Here is a 20,946-nt window from a genome sequence, read left to right on the forward strand (position 1 = left end):
AAATTACCCTACTTAAACAAATTACAGTATTGACTGCTATTGCTAGTAATTTGATTCCAGTCAAACATTGCAACACAGTGAAAAAAAAGCAATCGAGGTCTACGGTTGAAAGAAAAGGAACGGGACAAAACCTGATCTGTTAAAATTAAAATCCAAATGTTCTGTAAATGGTAAAATACTGCATCCACATGTCATCTAACAGTCATGCAAAATATCACACAAATGCAATGAGAAACAAAATCTAGTTCACAATATAGCAAGTCACCAGTGGGAACATTTTATATTGTTGCCAGTGTGAAGTTTCTCAGCAACTTGCAGTTGGGATGAAGAGAACATGGAAAATGCTGGATGGAGAGACTTAAATCCCTGCTGGTTCTGTTCTGTTCCTCATGATTTCTCCCTCCTCCGCCATGGCTTTGTACATCTTCCTGGTTCTAATGGAACACACAATATGTTAGCCATTTGGTGTAACATTTTATCTCTGACTAATAGTGGAGGGAAGTTAAACTACCAAGGCAACAGAAAGTGTGCGTCTGTCTCCACCTGGTAAAAACAGGTGGCAGCATAACAGTGCGGGGGTGCGCTGTGAGGACAAGCTCTCCTCTGACAGCTTCCATCATCAGGTTCTGGAGGGTGTTCAGCAAAACATCCTCACTCATGTTCGCAGGCGCATGCTCAGTGAGTGGTGTGTTTTGCGTTGGGAGCTGGTTTCTCAGACGCCCCGCAGTTCCCTCACTGTCCACTGTGCTGTGCTGTTGTTTCTGTTCCGCTGTCCTGCTCGACAGAACCTGAGGTTTGGGTGTAAGGCGAGGAGGAGATGTGGGGCAGTGAAAGGAACTAGTTTCTTGCGGCCGTTTAGTGATGAGCTTGGATGGCAAAGTGATCATAGAATGGGTGAAGGCTGGATCATCTAGTACGCCCCTGGAAAAGGAGAGAGACGCATTAATACACACACACAGATACACACTTTCCTGCTACATCTAACAGCTAATCCTAAAAACAAGTGAGATCACTCCGGTGCATATGTCAGGGTGGATGTCTGAATCCAAGTCTTTTCTCTGTGTGTGTGTGTGTGTGTGTGTGTGCGTGTGAGTGTTACCTGAGCAGAGAGGTGAGTGCATGCATGGTGATGTCTCTCTCAGCGCCATGTGTCGTTGAGGGCAGCCCAGCAGAAGAGGAAGTGCTTAAAGAAGATGTTTCAGGTTGCTGGGGCTTGACTGACTGGAAGCATCTTTGTAGGACAGCACACGTGTAAATGTTTCGGTGGTGTGCATCAAAGCTCAGTCTGTCTTTGTGCCGGTGATGCAAAGCGTACACTTCATATGCTTTACCTATAGTGCTCATTGGACTGGTCAGCGAGGTGTGGAAGGTACTCCAGAAGCCCGTGAGAGTGCGCTGTAACCCCGAGATGCAGCAGAGCAGGTCGTGGGGGTTCCGGGCACCTCGGTGATTTCGCGGTCTCTCGCTGGGCCCGACGCTCACAGCTACCACTGGCACAGATGGGAGGAAGAGTCTGGAGGGGAGAGAAAGAGAGGCGTCATCGATATGAAGCCAGGTTTTTGTTTTATTGCATGTCTATAATTTAATTTGATAACGTTCACGAGCAAATGAAGACCTTGTATTTCCTGAGTGGTGGCCCTTTTCTTACTGGAGCTGCTGCAGGTTCCTGTAACAAGACAAAGGATAACTATGGCGAAGAAGGCTGTTTCATCGCTGTCGAAAAATATCTATTTGAACTTGAGGAAGGACCTTATCTATCAGAAGTCTTCGGCTTTCTGTAAGATTGTTATCCTTGATAGTGAATTCATCTCGCTGTCTCTTTTTCTCTTCCTCCCAACGCTGCGAAGCATCACGATACCGATTCAGCGCGGCTTCCTGGATAACCTGGAGAGGGGAGGAGAGAACACTGTATCATCCGTACTTTGGAGAAAAGATTAACTTCAAACAATTGTCTGCTAAAGCAAAATACAAAATATGTCATTCAATATTAGACTAAAATTCACCAGGCTAAAAAAAAAAAGATCTACACTAGCACTGCTGTGGTACCTGGCAGATGACATCTAGCTGATAACAAGTGGGGTAGTCAGTAGAGGTGAAGGTAAGGACACAGAGGGCACTCTCCCCTGGACACAGAACTCCTTGCTCTGGGTGGATCTGCACAACCTGACACAACGCAAAACACACGTACAAACATGTGAGAATCCCTGATGTACAACCTTGGTATATTTGCGCTGTATATGACAGACGGTCCGACACATAGCGGGAGGATTTGCTTGTATCTTCTTCAAAAAAGTGACATTTATTCACAGGCTACATGTGCACCGTTCTGTACCTGCTGATAGCTCTGCTTGTCCCATTCATAGTGGACAGAGGAGTCTGTGTGGGACACATTGGTCAGGAAGAGGAGTCTTGAAGATCGTGAGCAGACAGGGATGTTGCCAAGAGAGACACTGTCCTCCGACAGAAATACCACCTACACACACACACAGATAGACACATTGAGATGAATGCATACAGGCTCAAATGGTCACAGATACAAAAAACAGAAGACTTATGAAGGAATAGACTGCTGGTATTAAGCAGATTGAATTAAAGTATTACAATAATTATTTGGAAAGACAAGAACTGCTCCCACCTGTCCCGGGAAGGGCACCCTCTTGACACAGGGTTCAGATGCCTTAGTACCGCTGCAGTTAAATGGGTTTGTGGAGCCCAGTGTCGGAGAATCAAACCCACATCCTTCAAACCTCACCAGTGTGGAGTCTCCATCCTGGACATGGATAGGAATACTCATCTGGTGATGCACAAAGACAGAATCACAATCAAAGGGATTGGACACTGGGGTACTTAGCTAATGGTAGAAATGTTATGGTGGTATGCGTCATTATTCTGAATAAATCAATCAATAAAAACTCATTAAATTCTGTATCTGTCCGTGCCAGCTTCATTTCTAAATTGCTATAAATTGGATTACAATGCTACAAAACGTGTACAAGGGAGAGAAGCATGGGGCCTACAATACATAATACCCAAATCAGCTGGATAAAAAGTTTGAGGGGACAATGCTAAGAGGGCAGAGGAAGGAAGGCAGTGTGGCTCAATCCTTACATGGTACACCTTAGCCTCCAATGGAGAGAAGATCCATTCCAGCATGGCCGTCTTCCCAGGTAGGACCTCGCCCTCTGGATTGAGGCAGACCAGCACTGGATGGTTGAAGTTGTCCACCTTTAGCTGTGACAACACAGCTGTGTCCACCTCATAACGGACTGGCACTGCACCGCAATTGTGTAGTTCATACACCTGCAGGAAAAACAAATGCCAAGTCACCCGGGTTTTGTATAGCCTTTCAGGGAAGCTCAGGTTTTTAAGCTCAGGTTTAACAGTTACAAGTATTTTTAACAGGGAGGAAGGAACACATGTCAGTGGATAACAATGGATTTCCAAACACAGTTATTATGGAAACTGTATTTGACAAAACAAAAAAGGATTTTTAATCGCATTGTATGGGCCAATTGCTGCTTTGTGGATCACAACTATGTTGAGATTTCATATGGAATCCAGTGGTGCAAGTTAAATAACAGGATACCTCCGTGGAAGCCGTTTCACTGAATATGAGTTCATATATGAATGTATATAATGTGTGATATATTTCAGCTCACTGTGAATAGGCCCCTCATAATAGGCTTCATGTTGGAGAAATCTAACACACCTGCTTCGGTGGAGTACAGTCCCCAATAGTGACAGAGGTGAAGACATGTTGTTTGGAGGCAAAGTGGAGATAGGGCGTGTCTTTCTCCGCCGTCAACCCCTGAAAGTTCAGCTACACACAGAACCACATCAGACGCATTTGATGTTAACCAAATATTAGTTCACCACACCTAGTCACATATTAGGTGATATTAGGTCAAGGGACAAACAGGAATAGAACCAATGAACTGACAAAAAAGTGTAATTTAAATTTAGATTCTACCATCATAGTCAATCAAATTTGCTTTTGGTGTTGTGAGACTAAGAATAAATGAGGATCATGAAAATGTATATGGAGTTCTGCCTCACCGAGATCTCTCTACCATAAGAAAGTTTGAGCATGACAGGAAGCCGATCCGTCCCGACAAAGTCATGGCTGTGAAGGGCAAAGTTTAGATTATTGTGGGATCGTAATATTAGTATGTTCTGCTCTCACATAACTCTCCTCCTTGCCTATAATAGCAAAGTGTCTTTTGTATTATTCTGTGCTTTATTCCTTGCAATAATATCTGACCTGTAGGTGAAGTGTACTGCCCTCTGCTGGCCAGGGAGCAAAGTGCCAGAACGGGGAGAAATGCTGAACAGATGGTTGTCTTGAACCTGTCAATGATATGAAGAAATGTGAACATAGTGTCAGTGTGGTTTTCAGAAAGGTTACTTTTGAAATATTAAAGTCTCAGTCACATTTAATCACGTACTGAAATCTAAAAGGCATTCCTGTTTTAAAGAAAAGACATGCCTGACCTTCATCTGGTACAGTTCAGTGCTGCTGAGCTCTCCCGTCTCTGCCCAGAACTCCAACTCTATCTGCTGGTCCACTGGAAACAAGAACGCCCTGATATTGAAGAGAAGGCCAAAAATCATTAAATCAAAGATAAGTAGAAAAAAGTCTGTTCAAATTCCTCCCTACTTCACAATCCATAGAAGAGGACACTGCCCTGTATACTGTACATACATTGAGCAATGTGTGACACATATAAATAAAAGGCTGAATGTCGTTATCTTTATTTTAGATTGACTGTATTCTCTACATTCTGCTTTTTACTCACCAGTCTACAGGGATGGAGCCCGGGTTGTGAAACATCAACATAAAAATTGAGGGCTCTGAATTCATGGGAGTGCCACTGAAGTTGAAATCCAACCTGGCTTTGGTGAAGACTGGAGGAGAACTGCTCAGATTAGATGCAGGAAGAGAAGACATAAAGACAACATATAATATCCAAGTATTATTCCATTGTCTTTTGCAATAAAGAAACAAATCATTATCGGGAAACAGTATTGAAATGAGAACGAATGTATTCTTCCCCTCACCTGTCCTTGGTAGGGGTTCTGTACGTGAGTTCTGCAGGGGACGGGTCGGACAGGATGTGCTCATTGAGGCTGTCCAGTGAGAAGAGTTTCCACAGGTGCACCTTGCTGAGTCTGCCCACACTGCCACCACTGCACACATCAATCACCTGCAGGGTGGGGAACACACCTTTAGCTCGCACTTCACACACTGCTTGGGGAGGGGATGACACAAATCCTGGGGAGAGAGACAGACAGATATAGAAAGAGGAAGAGCATTACGTATAAGGTAATAGAAAACAAAATAGCAGAACAATTCAGGATTGTAGTGTTAGTGTTTTCCATCTACCAGTGGCATTCAGCATCTGGTAGCTGATGGTCCACAGGTACTGGGCTCGTCTGTGTGGTCTCACAGTGGATCGCAGCAGCATTGTGGAGCGTGAGACGATGGTTCCCCTCTCACAGTCCAGCTGTAGGGCTAAAGGGCCAGACAGGACACTGCTAGTCTACAACACTGGAGCAACTACATCTGTATCTGTTGTGGTCAGCAGTCCATCTTGTTTCCACTCGATGTCCATCTTTATTTGGCCATCATTTTAAGTTAAGTTAGAGCAGGTGAGGTCACACACTGACGTAGTTGGAGTTACTTTTTAAACAAACCAGTATGGAACCAATTTCTGTTTTCACAGATTGTTTCATTTACAGCGCATTAAATGGTTGATTGGTCACAGTAATGGTAAGTTGCAATTGTTCCACATAGGTTGTGCAGTGATCTTCAATTGGACACGCTAAAATCAAACCTCTGCTGAGAGTTGATCAATCATGTAAATACAGTATGCAGAAGACAGCGAGGACCACACACAAGATAATACCTTTTGGCTCAGTCCCGGGGTCATAAGTAAGATCCTCATCCAGAAGTATCTGCTGCACAGAGAGACAAAAGGAGACAGAACAGGGGCTGTTGTTCACCAGAGGAACCTGAATTGCCCGACAGCTTCCAACCAGAATCTCTCCCACTTCCAGAACTGCTTTCTCTGCCTGGGGAGGGAGGGGGAACAAAGATGCATACACTGCTTGACAATTGACATACAGCTCAAGTAAATACACATATACATCCATATATATATACACACACACACACACACACACACACACACACGCACACACACATACAATGACACAAAATGACAGTCCCACCTCTATGACTCCTTTAGAGCCCGACCCCACCACTTCAAGGGTGAGGTGTGACTTGCTACATCCAGGAGTCTGGGTCGGCCAGAAAGTGAGAGTAGGTTTGAGTGTGTATGTTTTTTCTCCCAGTGGGCTGAAGGACCATGTCTGGATCTGTAATGCCCACCAGTCACAAACGATAGTACAAAAGGTAAATAAAGTTAGTTGCTAAGACATTTCATCAAAAGCACATTCTCTGCTTTAATAAACATGATTCTCTCGGTGTCTCACCGAGCTCTCATTGGGATGCAGTTCGCCAGCATCTGGTTCAACAAAGATAAGCTCCTGGTCTGGCTCTGGGATGCTCCATTGGAATCTATCATAAAGGACAATCACAGAAAGCCAGCTGTAGACAAGATTGATGATGCTCGGATAAGTCCAGACTACAAACAACACACTGAAAAATGTCACAAATACAGCCCTGGAATAACAAACATGGTGTCAACCGACCGTAGAGGGAGGCGGCTGAGGTTCCTGATGTGGTGGGAGCGCTGCGTCCGAGAGCCCACAGATGTTGGCTGGAAATATAAACTGTTGTCTCCTTCAAGAGACACACACAGCTTTTCCACCACACTGACAACTATCAGTTCCTAAAGGACACAGAAACAGATGCACGGATAAACTAGCCTGCAAGCAAAGTGTGGTGAGTGCTCCAGCTTTTGTCCTCTGTGTGCCCGTGTAGTGTGTATGGTACCTTTGTTTGTTTAGTTGCATTGAGCTGAAGGTGTAGACTGAATCCCTGTTTTGGACTGTCTTCCGTGGGGGTTGTTCTGAGGGTGAGGATTTGGTGTTTCCCAGGCTGGATCAGACCACAGGTCGGCACTACGGACACAGATTCTGCCAATGCAGGGTTTGAGCTGTGGTCCAGACAGAAACCGAGGGGCAGGTCCCCACGATTCTGGAGGAGCACTGTCCGATAGGAGAGAACTCTAAGGGCTGGAAACACCTTCAAAGAACAAAGTATTACGGTTACCAGAGTATTGTATATTAGTGCATGGCAGTGGTACAATGTCCTTTATGCAGCTTTCAAAGAAAATGTTCAGTTTGCAAGGCCTTCATCTTTTTTTCTCTCTGGGATGATTAGCATAAATAGCTTCATTTGTTCCCTGTTTACTGAGAGAACGGCACAACTACAGACAAATGAGAGGCTTCAAAAGAGAGAGACAGATATGTAACATTTGAGTTATTTCTCTTGCTTGTATCTCACCACTTGAGGAGGCTGTAAGGAGCAGCATGGGATGAAATGCTCTTTGCCTGGCTGAAAGGAATGGCCTGTGACTCTGACAGTCACACACCAGGGTGGGCACAGCAGTCGGCCCTCTATCTGATGATTGTCCTGCAGCATCCAGGGAAGAAACACAATAGTCACAGCCAAATGTGTTGCATTATACTGTTATTCTTTTGTAGTTGACCTTTCAACAAAGCCAGGTGACAGATTTGAATGGTTTGAATGATTTTTTTCAGATATTTATTCAGAAAGAGAAAGGCACAATCACTTGATGTGATGGAATTTCATCTATAGATTATCGAACAGCATTACCTTATAGAATGCAAAGCACTCAAGTTGCGCTCCATGCAGAGTATTGAGCTGCTTGGGGTCATAGGTCACTCTGAATGAAGTGGATTTTAAAGGAGCCAGGTCACATGATGAGGGAGAGACAGTGAACGGAGAGTCTTGGGCAGCGGTCCACACCAGGCTGGAGCAGAATCACATGCAACAGAAACCAGATCGAGCAAGAAAAACAATAAAACAGATATTCTAGTCAGGTTTTATTCAGAAGCACAACGCGTGCACTCGTAGTGCCAGAGTGAGAAGCCACCATCCAGCGCAAGAACTGATACCTGAGTGTCCCCCTGGTGTGGTTGGTGATGGAGACAGGCTGAGAAGAAGTGGATGAAGATGTTTTGTGATGAAACAGTAGCTCACTGGGCACCACAGATACATGTGGGGAGGATACAGCACTGCAAGAGAGGGGATCCATGCAACCCAAGCAGGACTGATAATATTCCTCCATGGGAGTTCTCTTGTCTGGTTCCTGGTGTGACTTCTAGAAAAGGACACAGAGAAAGAGTGAGAGATAATACCAAACATATACTGTGCCTTTTACTGGTGTCTTTTCTTATGTATTATTTAAAATCAAGACAAATCTGCACGTTTCATCTCACCCTCCGGCACTTTACATCCTCCACCGGGCAGATCACTCCCTGTTGGTCCAAGTGTACTTCCTTTTCTTGCTGCGTGGCAGTGAGAGTGTCTGGCGGGTCATGTCTGCGGTACCAGTGAAGCTTGTAAAGGACCAAGTGCTCAGGTTTCAGTATCACTGGTTGCCGGAGGGCTGAGTGACAGGTACCAATCAGGTCAAGGAATATGGGGTCCTACAGGAAAGAGCAAGTAGATAGATAGAATGAATATTGCTGATGTTTGTGCGTGTGCTGTGAGTGTGTATTCATCTGCATAATTGGCTCCTACCCTGTGCAGTATGATACATGTCACTCTCCTGTGATGTGCAATAGGCTGCGTGGGCCTGTAGACAGCCTTGAGCGTGGTATGGGTGTGTGGGCATACGGTGCCACTTGCTGGCTGGATGCTGAACACACTGTTCCCAGTACAATCAAGGTCCCATTGGTAGAAAGCCTCAACCGGCCCAGAATTAACCAGCTCCACTGTCTGTACGACTGCTCCTCCTTCTTCTACACAGCCAAAGTCCAGCACAGAGGAGGACAAGGACACTTTGGGACCTAGTTACAAAACAAAGAAGTGTGTATGTATATATCCAGCTGTAGATTCCCTTTTTTTCATGCAAAAAAAGGGGGGAAATATGCTAGTGGAGTACCCAGTTATGTATACGCTGTGTGTTCCTTTATGTGCGCCCTTTACCTACACAGTTTCCAATGAGCTTGAGCAGAGTTTTATTTAATGCCCCTCTGCATTTTAGAGATAAGTACTCCACAGAGACACTATCCACCACAGCAGGAGTGTAGGTGACTAAAGCCCGGAGCGATCCTCCAGGTGCCACCTTGCCCCTGGTCATATCACAGCCAAACTCTGACTCCAACAAATGGACCCCACTGGACAGTCGTGAAATGGAGAATGACGCAGTTACCTGGAGGAGAGCGGCAAAAAAAGCGATGATAGGGAAGGTCATTGAGAGTGTACGTTTTGCGTTTGTGTATCTTTGTGTGCTTCTTACAGGGGAGGGGTTAAAGATGTCAAAGTGTTTCTGCAAACTTTGTCCGACAGCCACAGAGCCAAAGTGCAGCTCTGGACCACACTGCTTTTTTTCATCTTTGCTACCTGGATTTCTCAGCTGAAGACATGGGTATTTGGCTGAGAAGGAAGTCAGAGACAAGACAAGAGGAAAGTGGGAGAGTATTGGTCAGTGGGTTATTGTTCTCTTTTCATCCTGTCTCCTTTGTTAGTGCTATTAACTGTACCTAGTCCCTGCAGCAGCACACTGCAGCAGCTCTCTTCCTCGTCCCCTTCTTCTCCAAAAGTGCAGTTGGCTTGTTGCTGGTACACTAGTGCCTCTTCTGGTCGGAAGACCACAGTGACGCGACACTCCTGACCGGGCTTCAACAGGCCTTGCTCAGGGCTTAGCTGGAACGGTGCTGTGCACTTCCACTGGAAGCATGTCTGGAGTTTACTGTGGGAAGAAGAGTATGCAGGAAAAAAGGGAAGACACAGAAAAAGGAGAGAGGGATTGATTAACAAGAGGGAAGTGGAGTGAAAGGAGAAAGAGTGTGACGTGATTTGTTTCACTACTTTCTGCAAAGCACAAACACACCAATAAGAACATAAAGTACAAAATATAAATATGAAGCATTCTGCTTCCTTTCTACCCAGGTTATTCATCCCTCTTACTTTCCTGCATTAGTCTAAAACACACTCATATCATACATACCTGACATTTTTAAACAGGAAATTAGTATTGGAGGAGTTTTGAACAGCACAGAGTGGTAGCAGCACAGAGTCAGGTACCTCCAGGGCATGACAGGGAATGATGGCACGGAGACAAACCTGGAGGCTGCCATCTTTACCTTGAAACTCAATGCTGTCTTCATACTCACACTGTCCCAAGAAGTCAGACAGACACACACAGACAAAAAGACAGGAGAGAGGAGTAGATCATGTTACATCTCTTTTTATGGATGATGATCTTTCATCATTTTAAAGCCACATCTGCTTCTTATGGTGCTGTCAGCTCAACAAAGACTACATACTCATAATAAAAAGAAGATAATAATAGTCTAAAATGTTCAAAGTTTCTTTTTTATAATAATCCCATCTCCCTCAACCATCCACACTGGTTATTTAGTCTTACAGTATCTGACCTTTTCTAATGGTAAGACTGGAAACTTATTTGTCTTGAAATGTCAATTCAGCCCACATTGGGCCACAATACTTTCAAAAACTGGTAAGATATATTAATAGATGCATCATGTATAAGATTGTGATGCTTTACCCTTTGGAGTGGTCTAAAGCAGATTGGCATGGAGAAAGAAGTCCCTGGGCTGAGAACTATTATTTCAGGAATGAAGGTGGTGAAAAACTTGGACGCTGGAGGCCTGTGAGGGTTCAAAGATAGGATATTGTGCGAATACATAACTTATATATGTGTTTGCATATGTATGACCATGTGAGTTTGTAAGACCTGACGTGTAGCTTCTGCAGCTTGCGATGAATATTCTTTAACACTAATGTCTGGGTGAACTCTCTCCCCAGGTCCCAGTCTTCCCAGACCAGCTCTGGCTTCAATTCCAACCCTAATAGACAGCTTCTTTGGCTGGACGCTTGCCGCTGATACTTTCCACCCCGCTGCCTCTGGCGAATCCCTGGATCCTGCATAGTGGGGCGTTGCAGAAGATGTGACTTTTGGAAAAGTTATGGACGCAAATGACTTTTTAAGAAACTTCAGAAGATGCCCTAAAGACATTGTAAATTGAACATGTAATATTTCATGTTTATTGCAGAGCTTGAACAGCCACACTGATATAGTTATATCGGAAAAGGCCACAATCTATACAGGCACTGAGTTGTGTAATTAAATGATAGGTATAGGTATAGACTGCTGTGGCTCATGGGCCATTTTGCTTATTCCGAGTGACAAAAACTGATCAAATTTCCACACAGGTTCAGAAAAAAAAAGTCTGTTACAAATTAAAAGCAGACCACAAGTTATTCATTACTATTGGCACCAATCTGTTTAAATTCATGCTTTCATTACTTTGTCTTTCCCACGGGTGGAGGGCTTCCATGGTGCTCCTGGAGCCAAGGGTTCAGGACCCCGAGCCTCAGCAAACATGGCTGGGAAAAGGCAGAAGGCATCCAGCGTTAGCTCAACATGACAACTATGAGCTCCAGAGGGGCGTTTTCCGTGGTTTGAAGATTTGTAAATTCGCAGAGTTGTCACATTTATTACAGTTTCACTCTGAGAGCCATCTAGCCAAAACATACATCGAGGACCGAGTTGAGAGTGTTTTGGAATTAACGTCAATTAAGACCATCGCTACTAACCTAGTTAACTAACTTGTCCTCACAGGCCTCTGGGGCTACGGTCCCGACGCTAATAACTAACCGAGCTAACGCGCGGATAGAGGGCTGACAGCTGCACACGTTAACACTATTTATAAATTAAACACACTAACGTATTCTTACCTTCTTCCAAACGTCAAACAACCAAGTTGTTCATTGCTATCCAGGTGTGAAAACACCGATAACAACAATCAAAAGTTTCTCGGCCACGGCTTTACCTCTGCAACATGTAATTGTTTGAAATCACCATAGTAACTACGGCAATGGAGGAGGGATATTTACACTTCGCGAACTGGTAGAACTACTTTTTATAAATACTAGGGAGTGTTTCTATTTCGGACACACGATCATTTGACTCATAGTTGTAAGTTATTAAGGAATCACCCTCCAATCAGACAGGATTGCATTGTTTCCCTGTGTTATAAATATGAACTGTCCCTTTAATTGTGAATCGCATTGATTTTCATTGACTCTCTTGATTAGACTCAACACATATGAATACACCTTTATTTTTCAAACTATTCACCTCCACAAAAACACTAGTGTTGCGTTTAGAGTAAAATATATTAAATTATATAATGTTAAATTATATATTGACAACATAACACGCTTCATATAAGAGCAGTTTACAAAATACACAGAAAACCATAGAGTAGCTGCAGCCATTTCTTTGTGTGTGTGTGTGTGTGTGTGTGTGTGTGTGTGTGTGTGTGTGTGTGTGTGTGTGTGTGTGTGTGTGTGTGTGTGTGTGTGTGTGTGTGTGTGTGTGTGTGTATGTGTGTGGCTTTAACTAAATATAGCATGCAATTTCAAAAAGATAATAGAAAACAAAAGGTTGACTATGAGACAACAACATTTCATGATCAAAAAGCTAAACCTAGACCCCAAAACTTGAATTGGGTGAATATGAATCCATTATTTGTCTTGCTACAAATATGGAAAAATTGCAAATAATGGTGAAATATTTGCCAACATTTGTAACAGACCTGACACCAATGTAACACTTACACTCTTCACAACACGAATCTCCAAGATATTCCTTCTGTCTCTTCATCCACTACCATGAAAGTGCAATCATTTATACACTTTAAGTACATGTACATTCATAGATAAATTAGTTCATTGTAAATGACAGAACAGGAACATAAACTTTCAGTATGTTTGTACTGTTTAAATCACAAGTAAATATTATATATATAATTCTGAATTATTGGTTGAGTCTGAAGTCATAACTCAGAGAGATTACTGAGCATTGAACCATTCAATATTCACATTCATAAATGTGGCATTATTATGGGTTGATGTTTTGAGTTTTCATATCGATATAATTTGGGTGCACCAGGTAGAGATATGGCACCATGTTGGGCTGTGAAAAATGAATGATCCTCTTCATGCCACCATGTTTCTGCACCTGATTGCATTGTGTATTGTTTTCTCAAGAGTAATAAACATAAAACGACGTACAATAAAAGCATGCTGAACTTTATAACTATGCAAAAACCCCACTTCTTGTTCTTGTTCCCTCCTCCAGTTCCTCCTCAGAGTAAGAACTGTAGTTCCCTGTTTCTCCTCCAGCATGCCTCATGAATCCTACAGAGCCTAAAGAGCCTGCCCTCAGCACTTCTATCTCCTCTTTTTCATCCTCCTCATCCCCTTCTATCTCCTCTTCATCCTCCAGGCTCGAGCTGTGTGAATCACTCTGAGGCTTGGTGCAGTGAATATCCCTTCCAGCTCTTTCTGTGTCAGTCAGTGGCTTTGCTTGGTCCTTGGCTTTGCGACTTCTCTTCCACTTCATACGTCTGTTCTGGAACCAGATCTTGACCTGGGGAAATCATGACAGTTAAACCGTGTAAACACATTTAGTTGTGTTGGGTTCAGGGTGCAACAATGTGTTCTCCTTCTCCTAGAAGGGATTAGTTGCATGGGGATGGGAAGAATGTTGAAAAAGGAGGGCGCCATAACCCTTTCTCAAGATGAGGAAGGTAAGCTACTATATTGTACAACTTGACAGTGACTTGGAAGGATGTGTATAAAGGAATACATTCACACTACAACAACAATGTACCATGTGATACAATATTTAATACTGTACATCCTGCAGGCTTTGACTCTCTCTCACCTGAGTCTCAGTCAGCATGAGTGAAGTGGCCACCTCAAAGCGTTTCGGCCTGGACAGGTACTTGTTGAGCTTGAACTGGTTTTCTAATTCCAGCAGCTGCTGGCTGGTGAAAGCTGTCCTGGGCCTCCGACACTTCCCCAACATACCTGCCTGGATCGGGACTGAACAGGGAAAACAGAGAGAGGAAGAGAGTTAGAGTATTCTGTCATTTTCATCCGCTTACTACTATTATGGATAATGGGCCTATCATCAAAAGAGGCCTACAGAAGCCTAAAAATGAAAATCAGAAAGAAAAAAAGCATGCCATTGACGGATATTATGCAAAAAAAAAAATCTTGAAACGCATCCTCCCAAAATCTTCCAGTTTGGTTTCCCTGAAGGCCCATTAGCCCATCTGTCTTCCTGCTTGTATATCTTGTTTTCTCTGTCCGTTAACATTTATTGCCATGATGTGAGGCCGTGGTGAGAGGATATTGCTTTGGAGGGGTAATAAAACACCACCGGAGACCATTACCTTAATGAAAACACTGTAAATGTTATCAATTGATTAAGTACATATATTTCAGGTGTTACCTTTATACAATAAATATTGCATGTTTTATGATGTACATTGTTCTTAAGAGACAGCATCTCAATGTCACAGCCCTTTCAAAACCAACACACAGGTGTTAGGAAGCTCTAAACACATGAATATATTGGCTGTTGACCTTCCCATTACAAAAATAATTAACAAAACACACAGCAACTGCTTGATTTACATAACATTTAAAATAAAGGGAAAAAAATGTATGATCCATGTAATGTTAATTAGGTGAAGTAGTTGTGTCCAGTATTATTATTAGTATATCATTATTTTTTTATAAATGTAAATGTAGTAGTAGTAGTAGTAGAATAAGTAGTAGTAGTAGTAGTAGTAGTAGTAGTAGTAGTAGTAGTAGTAGTAGTAGTAGTACCAGTAGAAGTAGTAGTATACTGATTATTATTATTATTTTGAATCTTAGCTAACTTTGACCTTTGGATTGTCATTTTGAAGGGATAGTTTAACATCTGGATAAACATAATGAAGTTCTCTCGCCATCTTAAGTTACAGGAAGGAAGAATGCTAAAGTTCAGGAAACCGGGAGACTCACCTCCATAGTCTCCCAGTCTGGGTATCATCATCCCGGCTCTGATCCAGGGCTCCAGCGGGTGCGTCGCCATGGCCCCCTTCAGCTGCTCCGGGTACGGCTGGACCAGCTGCGTAAAGGCGGGGTACATGAAGGCGGGGTGCTGGCCTGCGAGGGCCGCCAGAGGATACGTGGAGCCCGGGTGCATTCCGAGGAGACCCCCTTGGTGCAAAGCGGTGAAGCCTGACTGGGACAAGCTGAAGAGCTGTGATTTGGACAGAACTCCCGGCAGGGCTGCAGAGGAGTTTGTTGGGTTGGGATGAGGGGAGAGCGTCTCTGAGCCGCGGCTCGACACCGGACTGCCGCCGGGACTTCTGCTGCAACACAAGCCCGGGGGCGCAGCATCACTGTCCGTCCTCTGCTGCACGTCGTGCGCCAGTAGCGCATCAATACGAAAGTTTTGAGATTTCTCCATGGTGGTGGTCATTCTGTGGATTCAAACAACTTTTGAAGTGAAGTGTCTCTAATTTCTGCACAGGCTAAGTTGTCAGAAACTGCTATATTTGCACTACTTTTTCCTCGAAGAGATGTATTGTGTCGGACCTACTCCTCTTAAGCGTCTGCGTAAAAAAACACATAGACACTTCCCCTCCAGCAGTGAGCTGAGAAATTACTCGCACACAATAGCGCTATAAAGTCTGCTGCGTCGTGATTGGCCAGAGCCCTACAAGGGCCGGGTATGCTCCTTCTAGTAAAGGATTAATTGCAGGCATTGGTGCACTCCTGCATGTTACATCCTCCAAACAAACACTATTCAAAAGTAATAATTATTTACGTTTCATTCCTTCTTAAGCATGCAAAATCCTTGATGACTTTCTATCTTTTAGTCTAGTAGTCTTTTATCCGTCTGGCAGTTTGACCTAAAATATCATCCCATGTCTCAGGTGTGATTGAGGTGTAACTTCACACACACACACACACTTGAAAACTATATTGCGTTGATTATACTGTAATCTCACTGTATGACGAAATTCATCTTTTTACAACTGAGTCTTCATTACATTTTATGGCCCGCTAAGGTTGACAGTAACCAACGGTTCTTATCAGCGGTTGCTGCTATGATTATCGGTCATCACCACACCATGGAGCCGATAAAGGGCAGTAAACTGACAAGAGAGTAAACTCATTTTCTGTCCCAGCCGACCAGAGTCACACACAAAGTACGGACAGGTGAGACAAAGTCCTGGAGCAGCTGTCTGGCATCACAATACACGTTATAATGTGCAAGGATTCGGATAAAAGGTAGTAAGATATGTGCATATAGGTAGCCCTTAAATTATTTAATATAATAGTATCTTGTTTTATTGCGTTTATTAGAGCAGCTGGAGAATGACAGGAAAGGGGGGGAAAAGAGAGGATGACATGCAGCAAGGGCCGCAGGTCGTAAGGTCGCTGCCAAGCGCCTGGGCACACACTCCGGATGAGCTAGTGGTCCATAACTGGATAAAACCTGACAACATTTTATATTATGAATACAGTTTTGCAAAAGACATCTTGTTGCCAAACCTAAAGCTGACTCCTACCTGATCTGGAACGGTACCTCAATGTAATACTTTAAGATGTGCTCATTCTGTTTCACCAACAGCGTCCAATCTGCATCGAGCAGCCACAGTTCAACCAGTGGGGATTTCCTGCTGGTTTTTACTGGACAGATAAGAGACAGTCAGAGGCCTGGGAAAACAAACTGCTCTCACTTCAAAGACAAACACACCGACAGCTGCTGAGCTACACACCATATACACTTAAAGACATAGAGATGCATATGTGGGTGCAGGCATGTGTTTATACTGTATGACCATCAAGGCAAACGATTGTCTGAGTATTATTATCATGTGACAGTTTTCAGACGTTGCTTTGAACCAGAAATCAGTGTTCTTCAAGTTGTAAATATAAAGGATTTTAATTACAACAGCAGTTGAAGATAAGACTTAGTTTAATGAAGTCGCAAGTGATAAAGCTTCTTTCTTTCTTTGGCTCAAAAGACACACATACATATAAAGAGGCTTTGATGTTTCCTGTTTAAAGTCATCTCTCAGGAGAAACAGGTTAATATTTAACATGTTATATCATCAATTATTACTAAGAGTCTGATAGACCCACAGGTAGAGCACACGGAGTCAGAAGCAATGACTATGAGGAATGGCTCTACTGTAAGAAAGCGGTCATACTGGCTATACTTTGCACATGTTTATGATGTGTCAGTCTGGTAATTATTCTGCTGTTGACATAATCAATTGTTTGAATCTGTCAGAATATGAAATCATCAAGAATATCTGTTTGTCATTATGTGGTGAAAGTCATGTTTTATCTACAAAGTCTATAAAACAAATTAAACCCGCATTAATATATACCAGTGTTTTTTAATCTTTTCATTTTCTTTTTTAACAAGAAGAAGTCATTAATTGCAAATGAAAGGTTATCATATGACATAACATTATTTATGACAAAATAGATGCTTCATGTGTCAGTGATGAGGACATTTGTTTCCATGCCCTTGATGGTTAAACAGGTCACAGCAATGTGTGAAGTTCCAGGTTGTAAAAGCCAGCTGTAAAATAATTAATACTCTGTGATCTGTTCTACATTAGATCTGGGAGAGCATATCTCACTATTTAATAATGTTTGTACAACATATATTGTCTTCCTAGCAGAAATATCACATCATAGATAAGGTTCAGTAGATATTAAAAACATTGCTTTAAAATAATTAACACCACTGAGAGGTGTTATGTGTGGTAATAGATTGGAATTGTGATTTATGGTCATTAAAATTGCCCTGTTAATAACCCTTAACAAAATAGTCTTTGTAGCCTCTTCATATCATTTTATCTATTCAAAAACAGATTACATTCATAGCCTGATACTTTGAACAGTAATATACTCTGCGGATGGAATGATCGCATGTGTGAGGTCAACCTATATCTTGTTTGATTAGAATGGAAATCTTTTGTCTTTAATGAGATTCCTTCATCCAAAACAACATTTATTAAACCGGAGGTCATGAATCAGGGCCGCTTCAACGAATTCACTGTGATTATTTAAAGTCCAAATGTTTTTTAGCTCTCTGTCTGTCCATATTACCTGTGTTCATAATAAAAACCAATTGAATACATTGATTTAATATGTTGAATTGATTTACAATCTAATACATTTAAATATCTGATTTAAAGTTAGCTTAAACAATGTCAAAAGCTTTAGCAAAGGTCCAGCTCGGTTTTTATTCCTCATCTTGATTTAGCAACACTTCCAGTAGTTATTTATAATAATAAACTAAATCCCCAAGCTGTTGCTACGTAGCTAAGGCTAGCTGTGGTTATCTCATCATCCAGGTTTCAGTGCGGCAGTTAGTGTGGCGGCACCTTGTAGATTATCCAACCACACTGCAGTTACTGCAGCCTGGGCACGATGTAAGCCCGAAATGAAGACAAGTTTGGGTTATATTTGGGCCTGGTTCTTTCTTTTTCTTTGCTTTCTTTTTTACACCAATTTTGCATTGATTGCATTGAGTATTTTACTTTTGGTTGGCCAGTCCTGTACTCAAAACTATCCAAAATTCGGAGGTGCTATTAAGTGTTGTTCTGGTCAGTCGCACTAAATAAATGAAAATAATCTTAAATGTCAAGCAAATTAGTGTTTCAATATTTGATCTCACCGGCTGCACTATAGGTCTGGTATAATAATGTATTATTTTTGAAGATGAAAGAACACAAACACACATATTTGTATGCGCGCGCGCACACACACACACACACACACACACACACACACACACACACACACACACACACACACACACACACACACACACACACACACACACACACACACACACACACCAGATAGACAACAGCAACAATGCAAACTAAAGAGTCAAAACAGACAAGAGCAAGTCTGGGAGACACAGAGCCACTACTCAAAGCTCATCTCTGCCCTCAGCTGTAAAAAAAAAACCCATTCACGTTGCTTCTATTCATACACAAATGTAAGAGGTTAACCCAGTGGGCGACTCTGTCGGGCCTCCTTAGCAAAACGGTTACGCCTTTCTTGCATGGTGGTGCACGGGAGAGAGGCTAATTCAAAACAGTTTGATATCATCACAGGAGTTTGTTTTAATAATTCACATAACTGCAGTGGCCAAAACACCTACTCAGCTCATGCTGCTGCCAGAAATATAAATAGAATCAACTCCTTTATTGAGAGAAAAATGTCTTTTCCCCCAAATCATTCAAAATGTTCCAAATTAGGTATTTAACCATGATAGTGACTAAAGTGGCCCTCATCGGCAGACGTAAGTGACACAGATTAATAAGGCCACTCTGTTAGTAAAGTACAATATGACTATGTATCCCAGGAGATATTAAGGCGAGAAGAAAATCCCCAACTGCTAGAGTCTAATAAAGCCTGTTGTTCTCCTGCTGTCTGTGTCCTATTGTGGGTTCTAGTCTCATATCTGCGTTTGGTTGCTATTGTTCTATCTATTGTCGTGACCCAGTTTTGCTCTGATTGGCCTAATGGACTGCAGGGGAATAGAACATTTCCTGGTTGGGCAGTGGTGGGTGTTCAGGGTTGCAAGGTTCAACGTCGTTCAAAACGAGTTGATTAATGACGGCCGTCACAACTGAGACCGCGCCATAATGAGGAGGACAGGAGGGAGGAGCGGAGGAGGAGGAGGAGAACAGGAGGGAGGGGAGCGGAGGCCGGAGGAGGAGGAGAGCTGAGATTGGATGATTATTACTTAGCACGGTAAACAGTGAGATGACAGTACAATGAGATGAGGCTTCGGGGTAGAAGTGGAGGGGGAGAGGAGAGGAGGCGCATAGCCAATTAGTGCTAAACAGAGGTCTGTGAAGGAGAGGAGGAGACAGACACACGTAGAGCTGGTTAACACTCAAAGACGGGGGCAGTGACGGGGCGGCAGAGTGCAGGCTGCAGAGTAGTTAAACATCTGTTGCTCTGTGGGACACCCAGACTGCTCTGCAGGGTCAGGTTCCCAAAATACTCATTATCCAAATAAGCTCTTCCTTTAACGCAAATACATGATGGCTGTGAACTACTTTAAACTCTGTGTACACAATGGTTCTTCTCTGTAGGAAGGCTGGAACCGTTTTCTTATATCATTTTATTGAAAGTAAAAACATAAAAGTTGCAAAGTCAACTTTTATGTTTTTCCTGTGCCATCTTCACTAAAGGAGTAACTCCTTCTTTGTGGTAACGCAAGCTACATTCACAACCCTAATGTATACTGAGCATCAGCATGTGCCAAATATAGTCAAGGGAAGAGGTTAGTGTCAATCTTACATCACCACTCTAAATGTTATAAATAATAAAGGGACAATATGCAAATACCAAATGCATTTTGGCAAATAGCTACACATTTAAAATGATTTAACACAGCGATGCAATCAAGCAAGACTGGAGAGCACTCAGCTGCTGATGGCCAGAGTGTGGATGTTGGTGCAAGTCAATCAGAGTTAGTCTATACAATTTAATTGGACTTGATGTTGGCACAGGATCATCCAAGTTATTACAAGCAAATGTACCGGTTTCAGTTTGAAACATAAAAATGCAACTGCTTGCCGGGCTAGAAGTCGGTAGAATACATCTTCTGGGGATCTTGAATATTTCAGTCTGGACCAACGTGGTGGATCAACAGACCAACATTTCCAATACGCAATGTTGTTCAGACATGACTATATACTGTAGCTCTGACAAAATACCGACTGAATGATGACTCTTATCCCAATCAGTTTCCTCCTTCCTGTGCATCGTTTCTATGACTATTACTCCTGCTTAACGAGTCCTCATCATTCTCCCCATAACACTCCAAGCTGTCAGAGTTGAGACAGTTCAATTAGCCTCGTGGT

General features: G+C 42.8%; 2 protein-coding genes across 2 annotated transcripts; both read right to left on the reverse strand.

Annotated features, from left to right (window-relative positions):
- Positions 1-358: 358 nt before the first annotated feature.
- Positions 359-11,567, reverse strand: cfap65 (cilia and flagella associated protein 65; the record flags this gene model as incomplete). Its single annotated transcript, XM_079230565.1, has 34 exons — positions 359-434; positions 544-921; positions 1,100-1,231; positions 1,332-1,513; positions 1,616-1,666; positions 1,750-1,884; positions 2,047-2,163; positions 2,333-2,473; positions 2,636-2,794; positions 3,109-3,300; positions 3,710-3,820; positions 4,057-4,123; positions 4,262-4,347; positions 4,492-4,582; positions 4,797-4,916; positions 5,059-5,272; positions 5,384-5,512; positions 5,907-6,072; positions 6,232-6,378; positions 6,496-6,580; positions 6,715-6,854; positions 6,959-7,210; positions 7,472-7,600; positions 7,805-7,961; positions 8,107-8,312; positions 8,446-8,640; positions 8,735-9,003; positions 9,143-9,368; positions 9,456-9,592; positions 9,700-9,908; positions 10,167-10,333; positions 10,728-10,830; positions 10,917-11,086; positions 11,490-11,567. 34 exons carry the CDS (start codon positions 11,565-11,567, stop codon positions 359-361), a joined length of 5,217 nt encoding a protein of 1,738 aa, XP_079086691.1.
- A 1,719-nt stretch (positions 11,568-13,286) lies between these two features.
- Positions 13,287-15,509, reverse strand: LOC306748063 (uncharacterized protein; the record flags this gene model as incomplete). Its single annotated transcript, XM_079231185.1, has 3 exons — positions 13,287-13,619; positions 13,917-14,077; positions 15,047-15,509. 3 exons carry the CDS (start codon positions 15,507-15,509, stop codon positions 13,287-13,289), a joined length of 957 nt encoding a protein of 318 aa, XP_079087311.1.
- Between the last annotated feature and the right edge of the window lie 5,437 nt (positions 15,510-20,946).

The sequence above is a fragment of the Taurulus bubalis genome (genome assembly GCF_910589615.1).
Source record: "Taurulus bubalis genome assembly, chromosome: 15".
In the NCBI taxonomy this organism is placed as follows: domain Eukaryota; kingdom Metazoa; phylum Chordata; class Actinopteri; order Perciformes; family Cottidae; genus Taurulus; species Taurulus bubalis.